Source organism: Pristiophorus japonicus, chromosome 4 (assembly GCF_044704955.1).
Source record: "Pristiophorus japonicus isolate sPriJap1 chromosome 4, sPriJap1.hap1, whole genome shotgun sequence".
Taxonomy (NCBI): Eukaryota; Metazoa; Chordata; class Chondrichthyes; family Pristiophoridae; genus Pristiophorus; species Pristiophorus japonicus.
Genome location: NC_091980.1, coordinates 173,633,310 through 173,646,732, shown reverse-complemented (window position 1 = coordinate 173,646,732; position 13,423 = coordinate 173,633,310). Strand labels below are relative to the sequence as shown.

General features: G+C 46.3%; 1 protein-coding gene across 5 annotated transcripts in view; it reads right to left on the bottom strand.

Moving 5' to 3' along the window:
• Positions 1-2,093: 2,093 nt before the first annotated feature.
• rpap1 (RNA polymerase II associated protein 1) overlaps positions 2,094-13,423 on the bottom strand; it is a 154,979-nt gene continuing 143,649 nt past the window's right edge. For all 5 annotated transcript variants that reach the window (XM_070878833.1, XM_070878837.1, XM_070878834.1 and 2 more), the window contains 2 exons: positions 11,560-11,616; positions 2,094-2,969 (listed from right to left, as the gene is read on the bottom strand). In XM_070878833.1, coding sequence (XP_070734934.1) covers positions 2,814-2,969; positions 11,560-11,616 — 213 coding nt within the window. In that variant the 3' untranslated portion in view covers positions 2,094-2,813. The remainder of the gene's footprint in view (positions 2,970-11,559; positions 11,617-13,423) is intronic.

Below are 13,423 nucleotides of genomic sequence, written 5' to 3'. Positions count from 1 at the left end.
TGAGACAAACCAGCGACTATTATTCAAATATTCTCTTAACCATCATAGCTAGTTCCAATAACACACAAATTTAAGAGTAGCAAGTCCTGGTATGAACAATGTGTTTTTCTGAAGATGTCGCATTTTTCTGGCTCATCAGGTTAACCTGCAGCAAGTTCACATCACCTAATGATCCATTCTCTCTGTTCTAAAACACCATGAAAAAGCTGGTTTCCTCCCCACCCAAGGGAAATTGCACTACTCGGTGTGGTAATGAGTCATACAGCAACATCAACTTACATTTATACAGCTCTTTTAATGGGGTAAAACATCCCCATGTATTCAGAGGAGCATAATCAGACAAAATTTAACACCGAGCCACATAAGGAAATATTAGGACAGGTGACCAAAGGCTTGGTCAAAGAGGTAGGTTTCAAGGAGCGACTTAAAAGGAGGGGAGGAAGAGAGAGTTCGGGAGGGAATCCAGAGCAAGGCAACTGATGGCACGGCCGCCAATGGTGGAGCGATTAAAATTGGGGGTGCTCAAGAGGCCAGAGTTGGAGGAGCGCAGAGATGGGGGGGAAGGGGAGGGGGTGATGGTGGCCAGTGTTGTGAGGCTTGGGGAGGTTACAGAAATAAGAAAGGGCGAGGTCATGGAGGGATTTGAACATGAGGATGAGGATTTTAAAATGGAGGCGTTGCCGGACCAGGAGCACAGGGGCAATAGGAGAACGGGGCTTGCCGCAAGTTAGGATACAGGCAGCAGAGTATTGAATGAGTTCAAGTATATGGAGGATAGAAGATGGAAGATGGGAGGCCAGCCAGAAGAGCATTGGAACGGCCTAGGTTCAAAAACCCTGTGTGCCACATCAGCTCCTTGGCTAACAGTGTGGGGGTGTGTGGAGAATCAGCTAGAGCTCCCCGACGTGATCACTGCCCAGAGACCCCTGCTAGAAAGTGCACGTGTAGATGTCTCACTGAGGAAAGGCTGGGGCTCGACTGTTACGCCTCCTGTGGTTGAATAGCGGCGCTGACACTCACCATCTGGGCTTGCTCTGAATGGAAGGATGTTGGGTGAAAACAGAGCTCAACTCAGTCAGTCAGTGCCCCAAGTCACTGCAGTAAATAAATTACATTGGTTGATAAGAACAATGGAACTAGTGAACAGCTGGACACCTAGTCCAATTATAAGTCACACAAAGAAGCTCTCAGAGCTGTTCAAAACATGGGGCTCGAATAGAACATTATCTGAAACAGCCAAGTAGGATACACGCAAGACACACACAGCAGAGACAATGAGATGCACAGGATAACATGCATTACAAGGTCTGATTCACCCAGTGGGCTGAAATGACACCATGAGATCCTTTCTGTCACTCCTATCCCCACCCGAACAACCTGCTGTATCAGTGCTGATCTCATCAATTGATTTAAGATGGCCGACAGCTTTGGGGCTGGGGAGGTGAGCATCCATGAACGTAGAGAGAGAAAATGCACATCGGTGGACAGAGAGAAGCAGAGAATGATATGGAGCAACCCTGACCACACGGATGGAGCAGCAACCAGAATGACATCTCCCAGCACCCTCTGTTGCTTTTACACACGTGTAAAAGGTGGGAAACAGATTGAGCTCATGCTGTGAGAAAGTAATGAGAGGAGGTGGTGGGAGATGTGGAATAAAATGGGGTTCCATTAAAAAATAGTTTTGTGCTGAGTCTGTTGTGGAAGGTTATAACCCTCACCTGAATAATCAGACGGTGGATGCCGCATCACCATCCAGTGACTCTGTCAGAATAGGAAGGGGCTTGGTTGTACCCCAGTATGAGTTATGAGGGACAGAGGGAGGAAGAGAGAAAGAAAGAGAAAGAAAAAGAGAAAACAAGAGAACGAAAGAAATCCCATGGATATACCACTCTTTGATCGAGAATAAAGCTCCCAACTTTGCTCCAACAATGCACCTCAGCCGCAAATTCAGAAGTGTGGCCCGTACTGTAGCCATGTGACATCCTTCCCTTTTTGGTTTCACAGAAACTTCCTCGGACCCTGTGCTTAGCTGGATCCAAGCCTTTCCCAGACCACCCCGCGCATCCCAACGCACACTTAAAGATAAGAGACAAGTGTTGTATAATTTATTCAGCATTAATGTACATGGGACCTGTGGCCCACAGTCCAAACAGTAAAACCTGACCAGTGTGAACGGCCTTAACATCAAGGCATTGCACCCTCAGAGGATCAGACACCAATCTCTTTGCACAATTCACAACACGTCAGGCTGTTCCGGGGAAGCCTTAATCTTCCTCTGTGAAACTGTCGCAGCAGAGTTCATCCGTCCTTCCCAGAAATCTTCACACTGCTTCGGGAGGGGGCTGGTACCACCGAATCTTTGGGTTAATCCAGCGTCTCTGAGCAGGCATGGGCACAGCCCTCCTATTCCGCGGTGCTGTTAGGACGTCGGAAGCACAAGCGTGCACCGGCTCGGGGGACGGGCTGGTGGTCTGCGGGTGCATCTCGTGGAAGTAAGATCTGCTCCGGTGAGGGGGTTGGGACACTACCTCTAGTACAAGACCTGCACCTTCAGTTCTCCATCAAGTTAAAACCTTTCCTTAAGATACAGACAAGGGGAATCTTCGTGTGATAAAATGGCCTCTGCCAATTAGCTCAGGGAGCTGACGTAGTCTCCGGACCCTGCTCTCCCACAGCCGGTACGTGTGGAGTAGGCTCACCTTCCTCGGGGGTCGAGCGCGCCCGTGAGAGTTGAAAGGCGTCGGCAGGACTGGAGCCTGAAAACAGCTGCTTCACCCACCCATACCCCCCAAGTGCCAGCTTCTCCCAAGTTACTCCGCCTCCTGTCCCATCTCCGGGTGCAAAAGGTCCCCGAGCACTTTTTGCATTCGCCTGTGCCTCATCGGGGGCAGCTCCTCGTACATGTCAAACCCGACGGGGGACTCCATGTTGGGCAGCTTGAAGTGAAGCAGATGCCTTCTCAGCGTCTAAAACAAGACGACAGGAAAGAAAGGACTTTTATTTATATAGCGCCATTCACAACCTCAGGACATCTCAAAGTGCTTTACAGCCAATTTTTGAAGTGTAGCCACTGTTTTAATGTAGGAAACACGGCAGCCAGTTGGCGCACAGCAAGATCCCACAGACAGCAATGCGATAATGGCCGGATAGTCTGTTTCAGTGATGTGGTTTGAGGGATAAATATCGGCCAGGACTCCACAGAGAACTCCTCATGAGGGGCCTAGATAGAGTGAATAGGAAGGACCTATTTCCCTTAGCAGAGCAGTCAACAACCAGTGAGAATAGATTTAAAGTAATTGGTCGGAGGTTTAGAGGGGATTTGAGGGGAAATTTCTTCACCCAGTGGTGGAGGTCTGGAACTCTCTGCCTGAAAAGGTGAGAGAGGCAGAAACCCTCACCACATTTAAAAAGTACTTGGATGTGCACTTAAAGTGCCGTAACTTGCAGGGCTACGGACCAAGAGCTGGAAAGTGGGATTAGGCTGGATATCTCTTTGTCGGCCAGCGCCGACACAATGGGCCAAAATGTCCTCCTTCCGTGCTGTAAATTTTTATGATTCTTCAAAATACTGCCTTGGGATCGTTTACGTCCACCTGAGGGATGCGGATAGGGCCTCGGTTCAACACCTCATCCGAAAGAGGACACCTCCGACACCGCAGCACTCCCTCAGGACTGCACTGGGAGTGTCAGCTAGATTTTGCCCTCAAGTCTCTGGAGTGAGACCTGAACCCACAGCCGTCGAAATTGGAGGCGAGCGAGTGCTATACACCGAGACACAGCTGACATTGCACCAATGAATCGAGGATGGCACAGGTTATATGCAGTATAATATTACTCAGCACTGCCCCATTAAGGACTCTTGAGGTCAGGCATAACAGATACAGAGCAAAAGTTCCTCAACACCAATGTTAATCAACATCAAGAGGGCCCCAACCCACAAAGTCTTGCACAAGGACTGCTCTTAGGAATGCTGAGTATACTGCGGCACTGCGCAAGAGGATAGGAGATCCGAACAGAAACAATAGCGAACAGGAAAAAAAGCCTCTGGTCCATTCAGCATGTCCGACTCAATATATAGACTCCCCACTCCACCCGAATGCCTCCTGAGAGAAGTAGACGAGGTGATCACCACCCCAGCCAGAAACAGGTCCTACTCTCGCTTTAAGAATTCAGCGAATCGGTGTCCACGACACGAGACGACAGCCTGTTCCCGAGGCCCACTGTTCTCTGGGAAAAGAACCAGCTCCTGACGTCTAACCTAGAACTGGCCTCAAACAACTTAAAATTGTGACCCCCATGGTCCTTCCTAACTATTTTATTGGCGCAAACTGTCTATTCAAATTGTCTGTTCCCTTCAGCATCTTGTATACCTCAATCAGATCACCCCCATGTCTGTGCTTCTCTAAAGTGTAGAGTCCCAGCTTGTTTAGCCTATCTTGATAACTAAGATGTTTTAAATTGGGAATGATCTAAGGCCCTTCTCTGCACCCTTCCAAAGCCTAGATATCGCTCGCCATATGAGGAAGAATGGTAACAGCACAGGAGGTCATCATTTGGCCTGTCGAGCCCATGTCGGTTCTCTACAAAAGCACTTGAGCTAGTCCCACTCCCCCGCTCTTTCTCCGTAGCCCTGCAATTTTTTTTCCTTCTGATACTTACCAAATTCCCATTTGAAAGCCACGATTGAATCTGCCTCCACCATCCACTCAGACAGTGCATTCCGGATCCTAACCACTCACTGCATAAAAAGTATTTCCTCATGTCGCCTTTGGTTCTTCTGCCAATCATCTTTAATCTGTGTCCTCTGGTTCTTGACCCTTCTGCCAATTGGAACAGTTTCTCTCTATCTACTCTGTCCAGACCCCTCATGATTTTGAACACCTCTAACAAAATCTCCTTTTAATCTTCTCTGCTCGAAGGAAAACCACCCCAGCTTCTTCCCTCTATCCACATAACTGAAGTCCCTCAACTCTGGAACCATTCTTGTGAATCTTTTCTGCACCCTCTCTAAGGCCTAATTTCAGTCATGATCAAGTGCCCCCTTGGCTCAGGATGGCCAGCCTACCAGCATCACCCCTTCGCATTCTTGACAACAATTCAACCTAGTCAACTAGTGGCAAACTTTTGGATTCCGAGACCTCTCCCCCCTCCTCCCTGCAGGTCTGCACTTGATCTGAAACATTTGGGTTTATCGTCCAGCATCACTTGTTTACTTCATCAGGAACACCTGTGATTACTTATTCGGAGCCCAGCTGGCTCCCACCATCCACTACCCTGGGTCCGACTGTCCTAAAATAATAGAGGTAGGCATACACTTCATCACACAGCGTAAGCGGTTACTAACTGGAACATGGGCACTTCCGTCATAGGAAGAGGAAAGATACTGCTGGACTAGTCGTTCATTCTTAAGATAGATCTTTCGCACAGGGTGTCTAGATCGGTTTTTAATATATTATTTTATTCATTCATGGGATGTGGGCATCGTTGGCAAGGCCAGAATTTATTGCCCATCCCTTATTGCCCTTGAGAAGATGATGGTGAGCCGCCTTCTTGAACCGCTGCAGTCCGTGTGGTGAAGGTTCTCCCACAGTGCTGTTAGGGAGGGAGTGCCAAGATTTTGACCCAGCGATGTTGTGTAACTTGGAGGGGAACTTGGAGGTGATGGTGTTTCAGCGGAGCTGAAAGGATACAAGATGCGGGTATCCACGCACATTATCCTCCTTCTGGCATGCAGCTCTAGGTTTCATAAGAACAAAAGAAACAGGAGCAGGAGTAGGCCATACGGTCCCTCGAGCCTGCTCCGCCATTTAATACGATCATGGCTAATCCGATCATGGACTTGCGTCAACTTCCCTGCCCGCTCCCCATAACCCCTTATGGTTAAGAAACTGTCTATTTCTGTTTTAAATTTATTCAATGTCCCAGCTTCCACAGCTCTCTGAGGCAGCGAATTCCACAGATTTACAACCGAGAAGAAATTCCTCCTCATCTCAGTTTTAAATGGGCGGCCCCTTATTCTATGATCATGCCCTCTAGTTCTAGTCTCTCCCATCAGTGGAAACATCCTTTCTGCATCCACCTTGTCAAGCCCCTCATAATCTTAAATGTTTCGATAAGATCACCTCTCATTCTTCTGAATTACAATGAGTAGAGGCCCAACCTACTCAACCTTTCCTCATAAGTCAACCCCCTCATCTCCGGAATCAACCTAGTGAACCTTTTCTGAACTGCCACCAAAGCAAATATATCCTTTCGTAAATATGGAAACGAAAACTGCACAGAGTATTCCAGGTGTGGCCTCACTAATACCCTGTATAACTGGAGCAAGACTTCCCTGCTTTTATACTCCATCCCCTTTGAAATAAAGGCCAAGATTCCATTGGCCTTCCTGATCACTTGCTGTACCTGCATACTATCCTTTTATGTTTCATGCACAAGTACCCCCAGGTCCCACTGTACTGCAGCACTTTGCAATTTTTCTCCATTTAAATAATAACTTGCTCTTTGATTTTTTTTCAGCCAAAGCGCATGACCTCACATTTTCCAACATTATACTCCATCTGACATTTTTACCCACTCACTTAGCCTGTCTGTGTTCATTTGCAGATTTTCTGTGTTCTCCTCCTACATTGCTTTGCCTCCTATTTTTGTATCATCAGCAAACTTGGCTGCGTTACATTCAATAACTTCTTCCAAGTCATTAATATAGATTGTAAATAGTTGGGATCCTAGCACTGATCCCTGCGGCACTCCACTGGTTACTGATTGCCAACCCGAGAATGAACCATTTATCCCGACTCTCTGTTCTCTGTTAGTTAGCCAATCCTCTATCCATGCTAATAGATTACCCCCAACCCAGTGAACTTTTATCTTGTGCAGTAACCTTTTATGTGGCACCTTGTCAAATGCCTCCTGCAAGTCCAAATACACCACATCTACTGGTTCCCCTTTATCCACCCTGTTCGTTACATCCTCAAAGAATTCCAGCAAATTTGTCAAACATCACTTCCCCTTCATAAATCCATGCTGACTCTGCCCGCCCTCCCGTCAGCACAACTCCACCCTTGTGTCTTCCTCATTTCACACACCCAAGAAATGCAGCCTGCCCAACCAGTGGGTCAACAAGAGGAGGCAACCTGTCCAGCTAGTGGGACCACAGGCAGATGAATCCATCCCAGATATCCCGGCCACAAAGGGGCTGTCTGGGATACATCCTTCTGTCTGATTCCTCCTCTTCTGCATCTTCCTCTTCCCTCTGCAGCGGATACTGTAAATAGAAACATAGAAACATAGAAAATAGGTGCAGGAGTAGGCCATTCGGCCCTTCTAGCCTGCACCGCCATTCAATGAGTTCATGGCTGAACATGCAACTTCAGTACCCCATTCCTGCTTTCTCACCATACCCCTTGATTCCCCTAGTAGTAAGGACTTCATCCATCTCCTTTTTGAATATATTTAGTGAATTGGCCTCAACAACTTTCTGTGGTAGAGAATTCCACAGGTTCACCACTCTCTGGGTGAAGAAATTCCTCCTCATCTCGGTCCTAAATGGCTTCCCCCTTATCCTTAGACTGTGTCCCCTGGTTCTGGACTTCCCCAACATTGGGGACATTCTTCCTGCATCTAACCTGTCTAACCCCGTCAGAATTTTAAACGTTTCTATGAGATCCCCTCTCATTCTTCTGAACTCCAGTGAATACAAGCCCAGTTGATCCAGTCTTTCTTGATAGGTCAGTCCCGCCATCCCGGGAATCAGTCTGGTGAACCTTCGCTGCACTCCCTCAATAGCAAGAATGTCCTTCCTCAGGTTAGGAGACCAAAACTGTACACAATACTCCAGGTGTGGCCTCACCAAGGCCCTGTACAATTGTAGCAACACCTCCCTGCCCTTGTACTCAAATCCCCTCGCTATGAAGGCCAACATGCCATTTGCTTTCTTAACCGCCTGCTGTACCTGCATGCCAACCTTCAATGACTGATGTACCATGACACCCAGGTCTCTTTGCACCTGCCCTTTTCCTAATCTGTCACCATTCAGATAATAGTCTGTCTCTCTGTTTTTACCACCAAAGTGGATAACCTCACATTTATCCACATTATACTTCATCTGCCATGCATTTGCCCACTCACCTAACCTATCCAAGTCGCTCTGCAGCCTCATAGAATCCTCCTTGCAGCTCACACTGCCACCCAACTTAGTGTCATCCGCAAATTTGGAGATACTACATTTAATCCCCTCGTCTAAATCATTAATGTACAGTGTAAACAGCTGGGGCCCCAGCACAGAACCTTGCGGTACCCCACTAGTCACTGCCTGCCATTCTGAAAAGTACCCATTTACTCCTACTCTTTGCTTCCTGTCTGACAACCAGTTCTCAATCCATGTCAGCACCCTACCCCCAATCCCATGTGCTTTAACTTTGCACATTAATCTCTTGTGTGGGACCTTGTCGAAAGCCTTCTGAAAGTCCAAATATACCACATCAACTGGTTCTCCCTTGTCCACTCTACTGGAAACATCCTCAAAAAATTCCAGATTTGTCAAGCATAATTTCCCTTTCACAAATCCATGCTGACTTGGACCTATCATATTACCTCTTTCCAAATGCATTGCTATGACATCCTTAATAATTGATTCCATCATTTTACCCACTACCGATGTCAGGCTGACTGGTCTGTAATTCCCTGTTTTCTCTCTCCCTCCTTTTTTAAAAAGTGGGGTTACATTGGCTACCCTCCACTCCATAGGAACTGATCCAGAGTCAATGGAATGTTGGAAAATGACTGTCAATGCATCCACTATTTCCAAGGCCACCTCCTTAAGTACTCTGGGATGCAGTCCATCAGGCCCTGGAGATTTATCGGCCTTCAATCCCATCAATTTCCCCAACACAATTTCCCGACTAATAAGGATTTCCTTCAGTTCCTCCTCCTTACTAGACCCTCTGACCCCTTTTATATCCGGAAGGTTGTTTGTGTCCTCCTCAGTGAATACCGAACCAAAGTACTTGTTCAATTGGTCCGCCATTTCTTTGTTCCCCGTTATGACTTCCCCTGATTCTGACTGCAGGGGACCTACGTTTGTCTTTACTAACCTTTTTCTCTTTACATATCTATAGAAACTTTTGCAATCCGTCTTAATGTTCCCTGCAAGCTTCTGCTCGTACTCCATTTTCCCTGCCCGAATCAAACCCTTTGTCCTCCTCTGCTGAGTTCTAAATTTCTCCCAATCCCCGGGTTCTCTGCTATTTCTGGCCAATTTGTATGCCACTTCCTTGGCTTTAATGCTATCCCTGATTTCCCTTGATAGCCACGGTTGAGCCACCTTCCCTTTTTTATTTTTACGACAGACAGGAATGTACAATTGTTGTAGTTCATCCATGCGGTCTCTAAATGTCTGCCATTGCCCATCCACAGTCAACCCCTTCAGTATCATTCGCCAATCTATCCTAGCCAATTCACGCCTCATACCTTCAAAGTTACCCTTCTTTAAGTTCTGGACCATGGTCTCTGAATTAACTGTTTCATTCTCCATCCTAATGCAGAATTCCACCATATTATGGTCACTCTTCCCCAAGGGGCCTCGCACAACGAGATTGCTAATTAATCCTCTCTCATTACACAACACCCAGTCTAAGATGGCCTCCCCCCTAGTTGGTTCCTCGACATATTGGTCTAAAAAAACATCCCTTATGCACTCCAGGAAATCCTCCTCCACCGTATTGCTTCCAGTTTGGTTAACCCAATCTATGTGCATATTAAAGTCACCCATTATAACTGCTGCACCTTTATTGCACGCACCCCTAATTTCATGTTTGATGCCCTCCCCAACATCACTACTACTGTTTGGAGGTCTGTACACAACTCCCACTAACGTTTTTTGTCCTTTGGTATTCTGCAGCTCTACCCATATAGATTCCACATCATCCAAGCTAATGTCCTTCCGAACTATTGCCTTAATTTGCTCCTTAACCAGCAATGCTACCCCACCTCCTTTTCCTTTTATTCTATCTTTCCTGAATGTTGAATACCCCTGGATGTTGAGTTCCCAGCCCTGATCATCCTGGAGCCACGTCTCCGTAATCCCAATCACATCATATTTGTTAACATCTATTTGCACAGTTAATTCATCCACTTTATTGCGGATACTCCTTGCATTAAGACACAAAGCCTTCAGGCTTGTTCTTTTAACACCCTTTGTCCTTTTAGAATTTTGCTGTACAGTGGCCCTTTTTGTTCTTTGCCTTGGGTTTCTCTGCCCTCCACTTTTCCTCATCTCCTTTCTGTCTTTTGCTTTTGTCTCCTTTTTGTTTCCCTCTGTCTCCCTGCATTGGTTCCCATCCCCCTGCCATATCAGTTTAAATCCTCCCCAACAGCACTAGCAAACACTCCTCCTAGGACATTGGTTCCGGTCCTGCCCAGGTGCAGACCGTCCGGATTGTACTGGTCCCACCGTCCCCAGAACCGGTTCCAATGCCCCAGGAATTTGAATCCCTCCCTGTTGCACCACTGCTCAAGCCACGTATTCATCTGCACTATCCTGCGATTCCTACTCTGACTATCACGAGATTACTACTTTTGAGGTCCTACTTTTTAATTTAGCTCCTAGCTCCTTAAATTCGTTTCGTAGGACCTCATCCCTTTTTTTACCTATGTCGTTGGTACCAATGTGCACCACGACAACTGGCTGTTCTCCCTCCCTTTTTAGAATGTCCTGCACCCGCTCCGAGACATCCTTGACCCTTGCACCAGGGAGGCAACATACCATCCTGGAGTCTCGGTTGCGGCCGCAGAAACGCCTATCTATTCCCCTCACCATTGAATCCCCAATCACTATTGCTCTCCCACTCTTTTTCCTGCCCTCCTGTGCAGCAGAGCCAGCCATGGTGCCATGAACTTGGCTGCTGCTGCCCTCCCCTGAAATGACAGCATAAAATGCTGCAAACAATCAATTGGTCAGGCAGCGTGTCAACCTGAGACGTGAACTCCACGGATGTATTGTGATTTGCTGAGTATTCGCAGCATGTTCTGTCTTCTCAAAGGCCTTCACTTACCATCCGAGCCCTTGCAAGTGTCCAGCAGCACTCCAAAAACACTTAAACAAAAAACTTTTTATATATCTTGCAGCAAGCCACCATTTCAATAAAATCCCCAAAACCAAGGCCAAACCCTTCCATTCAAACTTACCTGGTTGATGTGTGTGTTCCTGCAACAGCTACAGATATCACCTGTCAGCCTGCTTGCACGGCAGGTTAACCTGCCGTGCTTAGGGCCCAGTGCTGAATTGAATGCTAGGGTCGAAGTTCGCGTAGGTGGCGTTAAGACAGTGTTGCAGCCGACTGACGTCACCACAACGCAATTTTTCTTTTTTTTTTTTAAAAACAGGACTCCGCCAGTTACTGGCAGCGCAAAGGGGCCCACAAATATGGCGGCAGCTGCGGTGACTGCCTCCAGCTGGCTCAAGAGCAGTGGCCACCATTTGTTTGAGAATCACTGCCACTAACAGCTGGCAGTAAGTATATGAATCTCTCGTGCAAACTCTTTGCTAATACCCACCTCATCTGTTAATAAGTAGGATTTTCGAAGCATGCTCTTTCTGGCAGCATCCAACACCTGCAAAACAACAAAATATCATTACAGAAAAGGTGGAAACATATTATATGATGCACAGCATGGAGTTCATGTTTAGTACTGCATTAACTTATGTAAGATTACAGTCTTTTTTGCTGATTAAAACTTTATTTATGTAGATAATCGTAATTAGCTTACAAGGGAAGATGGGAAAATAATGGATAACTTGACGAAGTAAAGAGCAATTATTTATCACAGCATACATATAACTGAACGGTGAGTTGAAATATTGCAGCAGGACCTTGGAAAAGGGTTGGAAACTGATCAACCATAGTAACTGGACCGGTAAGGTAGTAAAGCAGACGGAAAACAAAAGACTTGGATTTATACAACGCCTTTCACGACCACCGGATGTCTTGAAGCGTTTTACAGCCAATGAAATCTATTTTTGAAGTTTTTTTTGAAGACTAGTAGGATGGATAATGGGGAACCAGTGGATGTAGAGTATTTGGATTTTCAAAAAGCATTCTATAAGGTGGCACACAAGAGATTCTTACACAAAATTAGGACTCATGGAATTGAGGGCAATATATTAGCATGGATTGAGAATCGGTTAATGCACAGAAAACAGAAAGTAGGAATAAACGGAACTTTTTCGGGTTGGCAGGCTGCAACTAGCGGGATACCGCAAGGATCAGTGCTTGGGCCCCAGCTATTTACAATCTATATTAATGACTTAGATGAAGGGACTGAGTGTAACATATCCAAGTTTGCTTATGATACACAGTTCGGTGGGAAAGTAAGCTGTGAGGAGGATGCAAAGAGGCTGCAGAGAGATATAGACAGGTTGACTGAGTGGGCATGAACATGGAAAATGGAATACAATGTGGCAAATTGTGAAGTCATCCACTTTGGTGGAAAAAACAAGAAAGCAGAATATTTGTTGAATGGTGAGAGATTGGGAAATGTTGGTATTCAGAGGGACCTGGGTATCCTTGTACATGAATCACAGAAAATTAACATGCAGCTACAGCAAGTAATTAGGAAAGCAAATGGTATGTTGGCTTGTTATAAAAGGGATTAGAGTATAAGAGTAAAGAAGTCTTACTACAATTATATAGGGCCCTGGTGAGACCGCACCTGGAGTATTGTGTACAGTTTTGGTCTCCTTACCCAAGGAAAGACATACTTGCCATAGAGGGAGTGCAACAAAGGTTCACTCGACTGATTCCTGGGATGGGGGGATTGCCCCATGAGGAGAGATTGAGCAGACTAGGCCTATATTCCCTCAAGTTTAGAAGAATGAGGTGTGATTTGATTGAAACAGATAAAATTCTTAAGGGGTTTGACAGGGTTAATGTTGAGATGATGTTTCACCTGGCTGGGGAATCTAGAACACGGGGTCACAGTCTCAAAATAAAGGGTCGGCCATTTAGGACTGAGATGAGGAGAAATTTCTTCACTCAAATGGTTGTGAATTTTTGCAATTCTCGACCCCAGAGATCTGTGGATGCTCAGTTGTTGAGTATATTCAAGACAGAGACGATAAATTTTGGGGAACTATGAGATACGGAGATAGTGCAGGAAGGTGGAGTTGAGGTAGAAGAGCAGCCATGATCTTGGTGAATGGCGGAGTAGACTCGACGGGCCAAATGGCCTACTCCAGCTCCTATTTCTTATGTTCTTATATCTTGAATAGACAGCCAAACCAGAGATATGAGGGTGCACATTTTAGACAGTTAATCATTTTTGATCAAGTTACAGTTTCTTTGTCTGGTGTTTTACTGCTGCTCTGATTCAGGCCAAAGGACTGATTGAAGGGCTATGGTTGGCATTTTAAATTGGCTGC